The following is a 13,482-nucleotide window of genomic DNA, read 5'->3' as shown; positions in this document are numbered from 1 at the left end:
TCAGGAAGTTTTGGGCTGGAGGGAGGGACATTTGGCTGGACCTCCTCCTGGATCCAGCTATGAAGGTATGCCTGTGACCAAAGTAGCTGGGTGGTGGGGGTGCTCAGGCTGATGCAGCGTGTTCTTCCCAGGGTGATCCGGGGGAACCTGGCTCCGGCATCCGTGTGAGTACTCATACCCTCCCTGCCAGTACCCACCTGGCTGCCCAAAACCATCCAGCCTCCCCAAAATCAGCCAGTCCCACCCCAGCACACCTTCCCACGGGGGCAGCCAAGGTGCTGGCTGTGCCATCCTCTCTCTGATGTGGCTGTTTCCATTGCAGGGCTTGCCTGGCCCCCAGGGCAACATGGGCCTGCCAGGACCCCTTGGTCCCCCGGGCCCAGGGGTAGGTATTTGCACGCCAAACCCACCCCTTGGCTGTTCCTGGTGCCTGGGATTGATTGATTTCTGCTTGATTTCTGCTCATGTCTTCATTGCAGGGCCCGCCGGGTGTCCCTGGGCTGCCAGGACAAGTGGTGAGTGTGTGGCACCCCCAATCTGGCTGCCACCAATGAGGGTGCTTGGGGCTGCCTGGGGGGCTGTAGGGCCCCCACGTCCCACCCCTGCTCTCACTGCCTGCAGGGGGAGAGCGGGAAGCCAGGCGTGCCAGGCAGGGACGGTGTGCCAGGGAAGGACGGCGAGGCAGGAATGCCTGGGAAGATGGTACGTTGGTGCTCCATCCCAGGGGGACCCCCACTCAGCTCAGCCTGGCTTGTCTGCAGCTAAGGCTGAGGGCTGTGCCACTTGTGCTTACTTGTGCCAGGGCTTACCGGGACCTTCGGGGCCTGCTGGTCCCAAGGGAGAGCCAGGGGATGCTGGAGCCCCAGGGCAGGTGAGTGCAGAGCTGCCCTGGCCAGGATGAGGGGAGCATCCCCGTGCAGCCCCGCTCACCTGCCCACTCTGTCCTCTGCCCCAGGCCATCACCGGCCCCCCTGGAGCCAAGGGAGAGAAGGTAAGGAGCCAGGCTGTGGGGGCTGGGCTGGACAGGGGTCTGCTGGGCCCTGGAATCCACAGTGGGCACATCTGAGTGTCCCCTGCAGGGTGAGCCGGCGCTGCTGGAGGGTGTGCTGCTGGGAGAGCCCGTGAGTCACCCCCACAAACCTTGACACTCCCATTACCCTCATCTCCCCTCACCCACCTTTCCCTAGCATTAACTTATCCCCTCCCACCACCCTTGCCTTCGGAGGGGCGAGCCAGCCCTGTGGCTGCCCTGTCCCCTAACACTGCTGTCCCTGGCAGGGCTCCAAGGGTGACCGAGGCTTGCCAGGCCCCAAGGGTGAGAAGGTGAGTGCTGCCCTGGGGGTCAGTGGGGAGGGGTTGTGTGGTCCTTGGCTTCCTGGCTGCTTGGCCACAGTGTGGGGATCCAGCTGCAGCTGCTCCTCCAGTTCATAATCCCACACATCTGCTTTTTCCTTCTTTTTCCCTGCCAGGGGGAGCCAGGAAAGCTTGGAGAGCCAGGAGATCCTGGGGAAGATGTGAGTAGAAGGCATATTGGGGTGGTGGGTGGATACTGGGGACAGTGGATGCTGGTGGGGGCTGGGATCTGTGCCCCTGCCACCTACTGCCCAGGTCTTCCTGGGGGCTTGGTGTCTTCACAGGGAGCCAAGGGATCCTCTGGAGCCAAAGGGGAGAAGGTACGTGTCCCCTGCCCCCAGGGGGGTTCCTGGGGGGTGCTCTGGGTGGCATGATGGCCCTGGCACCCCTGTGCCCACCAGCCAGGTGATGTGCCACACGCTCTCTGCCACCTTGCAGGGATCGCTGGGCGTCGGTGCACGGGGACCACCAGGACAGGACGGGCCTCCAGGTTTGAAGGTAACCCCTGTCCCCATGTCACCCTGGCTCTGATCATGTTCCTAATGCCCCAGTGGTGGTCTAGCTTAGCTGGCTGAGGGAAAAGCACACTCCTGAGGAACTTCATCTTTTATTTCCCTACTTCAGGGTGACACCGGCTTGCCAGGATTACCAGGACCCCCAGGCTTAGCAGGTCCTGCTGGGATGCCAGGACAGCCAGGCCTGAGAGGGGACAATGGACAGCCTGGCCCTCCAGGTCCCCCAGGAGAGAGGGTAAACACTACAACCAGAACATGGCACCACTGGTCCTGGTGACCCTGGACCCTTGTGCAGTGTCACTGAGGTCCCTGCAAGCCTCATTGCTTCCCAGCCCCAGCCTCTGCCCATTCCCTGCTTTCTCCCTGCCAGGGTTTGATCGGCTTTCCAGGCAGGGATGGCACCGCTGGACCACCAGGACCTGTGGGGCCTCCAGGGCCGGCCGTGAGTATGGTGCCACAGCATTCCTGGGACTGTGGGCTCTGCCCTGCCTTCCCTGCTACCTCAGACAGGCTGACAGGGACCAGCTGGCACCTCCTGGCCCCCGGGGCAGGCTGTTGCTGGAGTGTGCAGTGGGACTCTCAGAGGTGTTTACAGGGTGTCTGGCATTGCTTTCCTCCCATGGTTTGCTCACCCTTCTTCTTTCTTTTAGGGCATACAAGGGGCCCCTGGCCTGAAGGGTGACAAGGTAGGACCAGGGGCAGCCCTATAGCAAGAGAGGTGGGAGGCTGCTTCTCTTGTGGAGTGTCCCTGCAGCCACCTCACCCCTGAGGGTGCTGAGCTCACTCTGGGTGGTGGCACATGGGAGCCTCCTGTGCACCAGGCACCCAGAGAGGTGGTGGGGACTGTGGGGTGTCCCTGGCATGGGGAGTACCCGGCAGGGCTGGGAGGGGCTGTGGGCAGTGAGGATGGGGATGAGTTCTTGCCCTCCTCTGGCAGGGTACTCCAGGGGCTGGGCTGCCAGGAGCCAGAGGTGAACGTGGTGACCCAGGACCACGGGTAGGTACTGCCACAGTCCCCACCATGTCCCCACAGCCAGGGACATGGTGCCTGGCAGGTCTCTGAGCCAGAGCTGCAGCTGTCCCTGGGGTGGGGTGATGCTGGGGTGCCCCCAACCCCCTTCTCACATCCCTTCCTTCTTGCAGGGTGAGGATGGGCGCCCAGGGCCAGAAGGGGATCGTGGGCCAGCAGTAAGTACCTCCCTTCCTCAGCTGCACCCTGATCTTGTGATCCCTTCCTGACCACACCTCCCTTGTCCCCCACAGGGCTTGCCTGGCAACCGCGGGGAGCGTGGGGACAAGGTAAGGGGCTCTGCAGGCTGGGGAGCTGGGGGACAGTGATGCACCTCCAGGTGCTGGGTGCCCAGGGAGGTGCTGCCTGCTCCCCACTGTGCATCTTCGCAACATCTCACCTCATCCTCACAGGGAGACCTTGGGGCCCCAGGACCCAAAGGAGACAAGGTGAGCCCTTGGTGCGGGGGGCAGTGGGAAGGCAGGGAGCAGCCCTGGCCCCCCTTCTCACCCCCACCCCTCTCTCTGCTTTGGGTGTACAGGGCGATACTGTGGTGGTGGAGGGGCCGCCTGGAGCACGGGGCAGCAAGGGGGAGCCGGTAAGAGCTGTGCCTGTCCTCCTTCTCCCCATCCTTCCTGTCCCTCTGGGAAGAGCTGGAGTTTTTCCCTGCTGGGGGACCCTCCCTTGCAGAGTGTATTGTCCCCTCTCCTTCAGCCACCCTACAGACCCCCATGTTCCCCCTGCAGGCCCCCATGGGAGTCTGTCCTCCCCACCCTGATGTGTGTCTGAGCTTCTCCTCATTCCCTGACCCCTCCCTGTGTTTCCTCCTTTGCAGGGAGAGCGTGGCCTGAAGGGCACAGAAGGGGACAAGGGGGACAAGGGGGAGCAAGGCATGCTTGGAGAGAAGGTACAGGGCTGGGGGGAACTTGTGCAGGGCTGGGAGCTGCTGGGTTGGGAATCATGGAGGGCTATTGACAGGGAAAGAGACAGAGGAAGCAGGGCATGACAGCATCCCTGTGCCCTGTGTGGTGGTGCTAGCAGGGACATGGTGCAAGGGGACCTGCCAGACTGGCCTCAGAGGTGACCATGGCTGTACTGTGGCCATGCGGTGGCTGTGGCTGGAGCTCTCCCTCCTGCCCTGTGCTGATCTGGGTTTCTGTTGCAGGGCACGAGGGGTGAACAAGGAGAGAAAGGCTCCATGGGTTTCCCTGGGGCACGTGGCCCTAGCGGGCAGAAGGTATGGAGCTGGGCAGCCCCTCTGCTGGGGGATGCTGGTGGCACCATCCCCCTACCTGCCCTGACTGATGCCTTTGCCTTCCCCAGGGAGAGGTTGGAGTGCCAGGAGAGCCTGGAGAGCCGGTGAGGAGTTTGTCTTTGTGGCTCTGCCACCCCTGCAGGGCAGGAGCAGACCCTCATCATGCTGTGTGCTCTCCACAGGGCCAGCCTGGCCGTGATGGCATCCCCGGGGCCCGGGGGGAGAAGGGGGACATGGGACCCCTGGGCATGCGTGGCCTCAAGGTGGGTTGGCTTCTCTGGTTGTCAGTGCTCTCTAGTGCTGGCTTGGCGTGGCTTTGACTTCCCATCCTTGCAGGGTGAGCGGGGCATGAAAGGTGCCTGTGGCCTCAATGGGGACAAGGGCGAGAAGGTGAGTGGGTGCCTGCAGGGTGCTGCAGGAGCCTGGATTTTTGTGGAGGCTGTGGCCCTTTGGATCCCCTCCATCAGCCAGCAGGAGCGGGGAGATGGCTGAGGCCAGACTTTGACCCCGTGACAGGGTCATGGTGTCCCCTCCTCTGCCTGTGGCTCTGGGGTGAGCATTGAGGGGTGAAGGACTGAGTGCCCTGCCTCTCTCCTGCCTGCTGTAGGGAGAGCCGGGGATCCCGGGGCGCTCAGGACTGTCAGGGAGGAAAGGAGAGCCGGTAAGCACCTCACTGACACCAGGGTGGGACAGGAGAGCGTGGCTTGTGCCTGATGGACATCTGCTTTGTCCCCCAGGGAGAGCTGGGTCTGTCAGGACCACCGGGCATTCCTGGAAAGGAAGGGCTCATGGGACCCAAGGTAGGTTAGAGCAGTGCTGGGAAAAAAAGCTGTGCTGGCACTTCATCCCCTCGCTGCCTGCCCCCCACTGTGTGTCCCCTGCTGCCTGTCTCTTCCTCTTTGCAGGGTGACCGGGGATTTGATGGGCAGCAGGGAGCCAAAGGAGACCAGGGGGAGAAAGGAGACCGGGTGAGCAGCTGGAAAGGGATGGGATGCATTGCACCACATTGCTTGTACCAGGACACAGCCTGATGCTCCCAGAAGAGTCATTCAGTGCTGCTCTAAATTATGTCACTAAACAGGACTGACAACAATTCTCTGCTCTTTATAAGGAGGCACCAGTGCTGGTTTTTTGGGGATGCCCAGCTGTGGGGTCAGAGGATGTCCATGGCATCTGCTCTGACAGCCCTGGCCTCACCCTCTGCTCTCCTCCAGGGTGCCCCGGGTGTTATGGGTGGCCCTGGTCCCCGAGGCAGTGACGGTGCTCCTGGCCCCCCTGGGCCCTCAGGGAGCGTTGGCCCACGAGGTCCAGAGGGCATGCAGGGCCAGAAGGTAAGTCTTCACCACAGGTGACTGGACCCCTCTGGGGCTGGGAGGATGGGAGGGCCCAGTCCCCCTCGTGGGTGAGGGGTGGGTGGCATCTGGAATCATGTCCCAGCTCTGTCCTGCCCTGCCAGCTCGCTGGCTTTGAGTTCCTCCCTTGTGTCCCCCTGGCCAGGGGATGGAGTCTGAGGGGAGGAATCTGGAGCCCTGCTTGTCCTTGTGTTGAGCCAGACCTGTCCCCATCCCCACCTGCACTGGCATCCCTGGGGTGCAGGCGTGGGGAAAGCAGCACATCCATGGTGCTGGAGAGAGCAGAGAGACTCCAGCACCCACCAGCCAGATCCTGAGCACATGTCCTTTGCAGGGGGAGAGAGGCCCCCCTGGGCAGTCAGTGCAGGGTGCACGTGGCATGCCAGGCATCCCTGGTGAGAGAGGAGAGCAGGTAAGTGTCTGGGTGCCTGGCCCTGCCTGGATGAGCTCCAGCCAGGGCCAGCTTCCCACCTCCTTTCTGCTGTCCCCAGGGCAGTCCTGGCCCCCACGGGCTCCGTGGGGAGAAGGGGGAGCCAGGAATGACGGTAAGGAGCCAGAAGGGTGCCAGCATACGCTCGTGGCACTCAAGTCAGTGGGGTGGGAAGGGGTGTTGGATCCATCCCACTGCCACTGAGATAGGGGCTGCCCTCACCTCTGGGCTCTGCTAGACCCTGGAGAAAGGGTTTTTCTTCCTCTTGAATTGCACCATCCCCCATTACTACCCTTGCCCCTTCATGTGCCCCGCAGGAGGAGGAGATCCGTGCCTTCGTCAGGCAGGAGATGAGCCAGCACTGTGGTGAGCATCCCCCGCTGCTGCCCTGGGGCTGGGGGTCTGGACCTGCCACCCCTGACCCCACCCTGTCTCTCCCACAGCCTGTGGTGGCCACTTTCCACGGCATCAGGATTCACGTGAGCACTCAGGTTGCAGCTCTTCCTTCCTATCCCCCTGCCCCACACGTGTGGCACAAAAGGAGCCCTGGCACCCAGGTGTGCCACTGGTTTTGGGGAGCTGGAGGTGGCTGGCACCCTCCATGACCCTTCAGTCAGGGTTAGCATCAGTGCAGGACCCTGCACAGGGAGAAGGGAAGGTGTGTGGCAGAAATGATGGCACAGGGATCCCAGGGACAGCTGGCTCAGGATGGTGCCAGTGGGGTCTGGGTGCTGCCAGGGTCTGCCCAGCTGAGGGGATCACAGGAACTGTACCCCATCTATTGGGTGTCAGAATTGGGGCAGGGGTCCTGCAGGGGTCAGCAATGCTGGAGGGAAGGGTAGGCTGGAGGAGTGGGATTGGAGGGACAGAGGCAAGGGGTGGGCTGGGATGAGGTGGGTGCTTTCTCTCCAAGGAGGCTGGGGGGCTCAGGCCAGGAGCAGCTTCCACTCTGCCCAGGGAGCAGGAAGAATCGTTCGCCAGGAGAACGAGCATGACCAAACAGGTGATTGAGAGTCTGGAGGATCTGTGAGATCTGGTGACATGGGCATGTGTGCCTCCCTGTGCCCTCCCTTGCCCCTGTCCTGCTGGGCTCCAAGTGGGTGCTGTCTCTCTGGGCCTCCCCTGCCTGTGCCTCCTCCAGAAGCCCCCATGGCAGCCCTGGTCTGTGGTGCAGAGAGAGGAGGGGGTATCTCCAGGTCCACCATCCCTGTCCATCTACCCTGTCAGGCTGCAACAGGGTTGGGCAGTGCTGCACTGCTCCACACCTGAAAGGGGTGGTTTTCCCTTGGGAAATAAGGGGAAATCAGCCCAGACTCCTTTGCCTCTTCCCTGATGCCTGTGTCTCCTTGACAGGGTCCTCCTCCACTCAGCCGTTCCTTGCTGGCAGCGCTCACATAGTTCCTGTGCTCAAGTTATCACACACAGAGGAGGATGAGGGTGTGTCATCCCTGTGCTTTTAGTCCTTGTCCCCCTTTTTCTGTGCCCCATGTGTGTGGTGAGGACTGCTCACGTGTGGTGCTGTCTCCCAGGGCAGGACAGGCAGATCATGCTCGACAATGACGACCTCGTGTATGACAGCATGGATGGGGAGGAGGAGGACTACGATGAGGTCCCGGAGGTGGACAGCTTGGAGCAGCCCACAGTGGATGGTGAGCTTCCCTGCACTCACCTGGCACTGAGAGCTAAGCTACTGAGGGAAACCATGGAGCTGCCCTGGGTTTCCTGGGGTGGTGTCTTTGCATCCATCTGAGCAGTGGGTCCCTGTGCCGTCTGTCTGGGGGGATTTGGGGTTTCCTGCCCTCTTGCTGGTACTTGAGAGGGTTGCACCTTCTCTGTCACTGTGCTGCCCACACCATGCAGACCTTGTGCTCTATCCCCCCCACTGAAGCATCACCAGTGGCGTGCTGGGCTGTGGGACCTGCTGCCCTGGCAGGTTTCCTGTGCTCTGGTCATGAGCCACAGGATGGATCCCAAAGGCACCAGGAGATCAGGGAAGCCCCAGTGGCAGCAGCCTTTGGAGAGTCCCTCTATAATCCTTTCAAGGGATGCTGTGGCCATCATGTCCCCACGCCATCTCCCTCCCAACTCTTTGCTGGGAGCTGTCCCGGGAGAGAGAGTGGAGTCTCCTGCCCTCAATTCCAGCACTTGGGCAGAGCACAGAAACATCTGCTCCAGCCAAACCCTTCCCATGCTCAGCCTCGCCCTTCTGGGGTTTCCCCTCCTGTGCCAGAAGGTCTGGCAGCCCCTGCCTGCCCTCACCAGCCACGTTTGCCCCACAGCTGAGCCCTGCCGGCTGCCGCTGGACGAGGGGCACTGCCAGCACTACACCCTGCGCTGGTACTACAACCAAAGAGTCACCGAGTGCCGGCCCTTCGTCTACAGCGGCTGCCGGGGCAACCCCAACCGCTTCGACAGCAAGGAGGAGTGCGAGCTGCGCTGCGGGCAGCGCCCAGCGCCAGGTGGGCGCGCTTGACACAGCAGCACCTCCGCCTTGTGCCGTGCAACGCAGAGCTGGGGGCACAGTGCTGGTCCCCAGCTCAGCTCTGACAGCGCCTTGCTTCTCTCCGCAGATTCCCGTGGCAGTGCCGGCAGCAAGGTGGGAGGGCAGCCAAAGGTGTAGATGCAGGCAGTGTCTCGGCAGGCTGGGCTGCCTGGAACTGGGGCCCAGTGCTGCCCTGGCCGGGGCTGGGCTGCCCGTGCTGGCAGCAGCCTGGACCCACCAGCCCCAGCAGGAACCTGGTGCTATTTCTAAACTGTCTTTATGCTGCTCATGGGTTTTTCATTTCATATCAGTTTATTGTCATTAAGGTGAAATTTATGTCAAATGGGAAACTGCCTCCCAGCAAGGCTCTGAACCCCCTGTTCCTACTGGGCTGTTCTCAGTTTGATTTTTAAATTATTTGTTGCCAGCAGAAGGGTTCTTAGCCCTGTTCCCTCTCTCTGGAAGCAGAGGTAGGACTTGGCATAGTTGGGCTCCCTCCCATAATACCCTTGTGCCCTTTCCTACCCCCCAGTGACCCCCAAACTTCCCTCTGCTCCCCAGTCTCTGCTGGGAGAGCTGCCCACATCCTTGTGCCAGGCAGTGCCTCCCTGCACAACATCCCTCACCCCCACCCTGCAATGAGCTCCATCTGAATAAATTTCACCTTAACCTCAGCTAGGGCCCAGTTCCCCTTTTGTGGCTGCGATGGTTTGGCAGTGACCTGTGGGGAGACTGGAGGTTCTTGCCATGTGCTACCCTCCAGCTCACACGTCTGCCAGCAGCCCATCTGGCTTTAATCTGGGGGATCTCACCTGTACCCCCCAGGCCTGCCAGGGAAGCCCTGAGGATGGTGCTATGTTAGAAGCGGTTCCTGCTCGCCCACACGTACTCTCAAAGGCTTTGTGAAAGTGATGTCACAGCCCCTGTTCCCCCATCCCCAGGGCTGAGTAGGGACGTGCCCTTCACTGCCCCAGAGCCCCAGGGCTGCTGGGTGGGCTTTGTGGCCCCCACACGTACTGCTGTTCTCTGTGTATATCCATATACAGCAAATGTCTATGTGTACCAATGCAGGGAGATGTGTATTAAAGCTGTGCTCACAGGGAGATGTCACACTTCTTGGCACGTTGCCGGAGATTAGGTTGTGGAGTTTGGGGACAGCTCTTGACTCAGGCATGCCCCCTGCCCACCCCAGCTGGGCTGCCCTTTCCAGCTGCCCACTGCTGGCAGCGCTGGCTGGGGTTGCTCACCCCTTCCAGGGAGCCCAGTGCCCCATCCGTGTGCCCAGCACGTGCCCAGCTGATGCAAGCCAGGCCATGACCCCCTGTCCAGGCCCTGACGTGTCAGCACGTGGCTCTGTGGAGCTGCATGATGTACTGTGTGAATCAGTGCTGCCAGCTAATTTTGGCTTCTGGGTGCGAGTTCCTGGCTGTCCCTGGGAGGAGGAACAAAGCTGGCATTATTTCTGTTCCCTGCTGTCCTGGGGAGGCTGGCACAGGATGGGTCACCCATCGGTTCAGACCACAGGGGTGGGCAGAGCCCCAGTGGTCTGAACCCTGGGCACCCTGACTCCTGGCCAGCCCGTGGGGCTGAGCACCCACAACTCACCTCATGCAGTGCCCACACAGCCTAGGAGCCTTGGGATGCTCCCACACTCCCTAAGGGGAGAAATTTGGAGCAAAACCCTTGTGTATGGGGCTCACCCCACAGCAATGCCTACAGGCTGCTACCCTTGGGCAGCTGGGCCACGCTGGACTGGTGCAGGTGCCTGCAAACCAGTGGTGTCCCAGCTGGAATGCATTAAGGTGAGCTGCAAGCCACTGGTGTCCTGCAATCCAGTGGCCAAAGCCGGGAGGTGACATGTCTGTAGACATGTCCTCCATGTGGCCAGGGAAGGGACACAGTGCCAGCCTCGTACCAGGAGCTGTCCTTGTGAGGGGCCTTGGGAGGCACAGTGCCCAGAGGTCGTGCACATTGCTGGGATCATGGGCAGTTCTCTCCCTCCCTTAAGTGATGACCAAGCCTGACAGGAGCAGGGAGGCGTAATTAGATGGAGAAAAAACATCTTGCAAGTCAAACATGAAACAATTACAACTGAGCTGTCCCAGGTTCCCGGAATCCCCTCCAAATGCAGCTGGTGGAGCTGCAAGGGGGCACCCACCCACCCACATCCTGGGATGATTTCATCTGCCATTAGGCAAAATTTATTAAAAACATTTCCACACACTGCCCCCCGACCTTCCCCCTGTCACCGTCACCCCCTCTGCGGGTCAGAGGTGGAGCTGGGACAGGATAAGAGCCAGGGCTTGGCAGGGAGCAGGGCAAACCCCCAGCTGTGGTCCCTGCACCCTGGGAGCACCGCCTGAACACTGAGGAGACAAGGACCTGCTGCAAATGGTGAGGCTGTGCCCTCAGTGGTGCTTTTCAGGGGCTTTTAGCTGGGAAAGAGGTTGCAGGGGGTTAGATGCCTTTCATTCCTAATTTTGCAGCGAGTTAAGTGCCTCTGGCTGCCTACTCTGGTACTTTCCAAAGGGTTTCACCCCAGAGATACTCTGCTGGGTGACTGATTTTGGGGAGAGGCAGCTAAATAGCAGGATTTGTGCAGCAGTGTCCCTGCACCTGCTCTGACCCCCACCCCACATCCCAGCACCCTGATCTCCACCCTGTAGCACAGTATCCTGCAATCCTTGGGGCCCTCCTGTGACCAGGGTGAGGGATGGGGTGGAGAGAGTTGCTGAGGCTTGACACAACTCAGGACCTGTGGCCAGTCTCCTGCCCCAATATGCTGTGTATTTTAGTCCAAGTGGCTCGTGTCCCTCCTCGGTGGGTGACTTTTGCCCCAAAGAGCCCAGCAACACAGTGGGGAATGGCATCTGCCAGGGAAGGCGTGTGAGGAAGAAAGCTCCACTGCCTGTCCAGCCCTGAAACTCCAGGCATTTCTCTGGCCAAAGGGCAGGAATGGGCTGGGAAGCAGCTACAGGACCCTGGCAGGCACCCTCCTGAGCAGGATTGACTCCTTCCCTGGGTGACAAAGGGCTGAGGGGTGTGAAATTGAGGGCATGGCTAGCATCTGGCCAGGAGCTGTGTGAAAGGACAAGGACACCCAGGTGATTTGCTTCCCATGTCCCCTTCAGCCCCCCAAAATTCCCCACCCTGTTCAAGAGTGTTAAAATCAGGGTGGAATCATTAGGGTTCTTGAAAGGAGAAGCTGGTGCAGGGAGCAGAGGGGCTCAGTGGGTGACACCCTGGTGGGGACGTGTCCTGCCCGGGGGCTGTGGGGCAGTGGCAGGGTGGTGGGGGTGATGCTCAGAGCCAAGCCACGTGCTCCCCGCAGGCACCCCCGGCCACGCTGCGAGGCAGGATGCTGCTGTCCTTCCTGGTGCTGCTCGGGGCACCCACAGGAGCCTGGAAGGGACCGAGCCGTGAGTGGCCCTCACCAGCCCCCCAGAGCGTGGATGGAGGGAAGCTGATGAGGCAGGAAAGCACCAGCCATAACAAGATGCTGCCTGGTCTCTCCAAAATGAGGAGGGGTGACGATGGCTCTGGAGCAGGGTCTCAACTGGATGAAGCCAGCCTGTCGCTGCTAGAGGGATCAGAAAGACAAGCCCTGCCCTGGCTGATGAGCCCAGCCGCCAAGAGAGCGGCTCCAGCAAAAAGGGGAGCAAGGTGTCCCTGTCACTCGATGTCCACACTCACCTACTGAAAATCCTGCTCGACCTGGCCAGAGAGAAGGAACTGCAGGCCAAGGCAGCTGCCAACGCCGAGCTGATGGCCCGCCTGGGGCGCAGGAGATGAACTGTGCTGGCTGGCATCCAGCAGGGCTGCAGAGGGCAGCGGGGCTGCCGGGGGCGCTGGCAGAGGGAGGCGTGGAGCAGCATCCGTGTGTCTGCAGGGCACTGGACGTGGCACCTCGTCCCCCTGGTCCCAGTGCTCATGGCACAAGCAGCAGCCATGGGAGGATTTGGTTTAATAACTCTCACCTCAGCACCACTGGAGGAGACACAGCTGGGTTTACCTTGGCCACTGGTTGAGCACAGCTGGTCCCAGTCCCAGGCACTACAGCCCATGCTTGGCTTTGCTCCCTGCTCAGCCACCTCCTAGGTGTCTCCAAAGGGGCTGCATCCAGCCAGGCAGCTTTTCCTGGGTGCCTCTTCTCTCTGGGTGACTGAAGCACACAAAATCCTCCACAGAGCTTAGACAAGCCTCAAAGCCGGAGTTTTGAGTGATTGTGCACAATAAAATGTGGCATCAAATACAACTTGTGCTTTATACCTGTTCTGCACCCTTTACACTCCCACTTTGTGTTCCCTTTCCCCAGAAATGCTGTGAGGGCATGTGCTTGGCCAGGGCCAGCACGGGAGGTCACTAAATTCCACATGAGGGGTGTCAGACCTTGCACCAACAGTGGAGCCAGCCCAGGGAGCCCGCAGCAACTCTGGGCCAACAGGGAAATCTTGTTGTGCCACTGGAACTGCTGCTTTCAGCACAGCTGGGAGATAAGAGCAGAGCAGAGCAGAGTGCGGCCGCCCCGTGCAAAGTACAGGGTGGTGCAAGCAAGGCTGCGTCCGGGAGACACCTGCAGGGGGACACTGGAGCTGGTGGGGGACACGGCCATGCTCTTCGAGGACTACCTGCTGCAGGGTGAGTGAGCCTTGCACTGTGGAGTGGGCACTGGCTTTGGGAAAGGGGCAGAAGCAGCTGGGGTGAGCCCACATTCCATGGAAGGGACCGATTTCAGGAAGGGATGTGACAGTTGTGTTGGGGTGAGGTGGCAAGGTGGATAAAAGGTTTCTTGCCATCCCTGCCTGACCTGAGGCTCAGGTGATGCCCGGGCAGTGCCTGGCCCCTTGAGATACCCCCCTGCACCCACTGGGTGTGTGCTGTGCAGCTGAGTTTGGGGTCCAGGGTAGAGACAGGGTGCCAGTAGCAGTGGGGGACAGGGGTCATAGGAAAACCTGCCAGAGCTGGTGCATCCAAGAAGGACACTCCAGGGCAGGCAGCCTGAGTGACAACTGTCCAACCCCTATAAGGGGGTTCTCCCCTGCCACTCCCAGTTGTTCGCTGAGCCTGCGAGGATCTCCTCATTTCC

At 60.9% G+C, this 13,482-nt stretch overlaps 2 protein-coding genes across 2 annotated transcripts in view; both read left to right on the top strand.

Annotated features, from left to right (window-relative positions):
• Nucleotides 1-8,755, top strand: part of COL7A1 (collagen type VII alpha 1 chain) — a 28,048-nt gene extending 19,293 nt beyond the window's left edge. Inside the window, exons 76-107 of the mRNA XM_041462453.1 lie at nucleotides 323-385; nucleotides 480-515; nucleotides 622-702; nucleotides 803-871; nucleotides 956-991; nucleotides 1,080-1,121; nucleotides 1,279-1,323; nucleotides 1,470-1,673; nucleotides 1,792-1,851; nucleotides 2,519-2,554; nucleotides 2,806-2,865; nucleotides 3,012-3,056; nucleotides 3,132-3,167; nucleotides 3,291-3,326; nucleotides 3,419-3,475; nucleotides 3,713-3,784; nucleotides 4,043-4,114; nucleotides 4,201-4,236; nucleotides 4,315-4,395; nucleotides 4,469-4,522; nucleotides 4,740-4,793; nucleotides 4,870-4,932; nucleotides 5,038-5,100; nucleotides 5,347-5,463; nucleotides 5,819-5,896; nucleotides 5,976-6,029; nucleotides 6,232-6,280; nucleotides 6,358-6,393; nucleotides 7,268-7,351; nucleotides 7,444-7,563; nucleotides 8,194-8,373; nucleotides 8,485-8,755. Of these exons, the coding sequence (XP_041318387.1) occupies nucleotides 323-385; nucleotides 480-515; nucleotides 622-702; nucleotides 803-871; nucleotides 956-991; nucleotides 1,080-1,121; nucleotides 1,279-1,323; nucleotides 1,470-1,673; nucleotides 1,792-1,851; nucleotides 2,519-2,554; nucleotides 2,806-2,865; nucleotides 3,012-3,056; nucleotides 3,132-3,167; nucleotides 3,291-3,326; nucleotides 3,419-3,475; nucleotides 3,713-3,784; nucleotides 4,043-4,114; nucleotides 4,201-4,236; nucleotides 4,315-4,395; nucleotides 4,469-4,522; nucleotides 4,740-4,793; nucleotides 4,870-4,932; nucleotides 5,038-5,100; nucleotides 5,347-5,463; nucleotides 5,819-5,896; nucleotides 5,976-6,029; nucleotides 6,232-6,280; nucleotides 6,358-6,393; nucleotides 7,268-7,351; nucleotides 7,444-7,563; nucleotides 8,194-8,373; nucleotides 8,485-8,534 (2,169 nt within the window). The 3' untranslated portion in view covers nucleotides 8,535-8,755. The remainder of the gene's footprint in view (nucleotides 1-322; nucleotides 386-479; nucleotides 516-621; nucleotides 703-802; nucleotides 872-955; nucleotides 992-1,079; nucleotides 1,122-1,278; nucleotides 1,324-1,469; nucleotides 1,674-1,791; nucleotides 1,852-2,518; nucleotides 2,555-2,805; nucleotides 2,866-3,011; nucleotides 3,057-3,131; nucleotides 3,168-3,290; nucleotides 3,327-3,418; nucleotides 3,476-3,712; nucleotides 3,785-4,042; nucleotides 4,115-4,200; nucleotides 4,237-4,314; nucleotides 4,396-4,468; nucleotides 4,523-4,739; nucleotides 4,794-4,869; nucleotides 4,933-5,037; nucleotides 5,101-5,346; nucleotides 5,464-5,818; nucleotides 5,897-5,975; nucleotides 6,030-6,231; nucleotides 6,281-6,357; nucleotides 6,394-7,267; nucleotides 7,352-7,443; nucleotides 7,564-8,193; nucleotides 8,374-8,484) is intronic.
• A 1,980-nt stretch (nucleotides 8,756-10,735) lies between these two features.
• LOC121352551 (urocortin-3-like) lies at nucleotides 10,736-12,546 on the top strand. Its single transcript, XM_041465613.1, is given in 3 exon segments — nucleotides 10,736-10,790; nucleotides 11,728-12,040; nucleotides 12,043-12,546. Coding segments are annotated over 3 exon segments (462 nt in total). The 5' UTR covers nucleotides 10,736-10,787; the 3' UTR covers nucleotides 12,189-12,546.
• The last annotated feature ends 936 nt before the right edge of the window (nucleotides 12,547-13,482 follow it).

This window comes from Pyrgilauda ruficollis, unplaced genomic scaffold, assembly GCF_017590135.1.
Source record: "Pyrgilauda ruficollis isolate IOZ18807 unplaced genomic scaffold, ASM1759013v1 scaffold10, whole genome shotgun sequence".
Classification (NCBI taxonomy): domain Eukaryota; kingdom Metazoa; phylum Chordata; class Aves; order Passeriformes; family Passeridae; genus Pyrgilauda; species Pyrgilauda ruficollis.
This window is presented reverse-complemented; position numbering and strand designations above follow the sequence as displayed.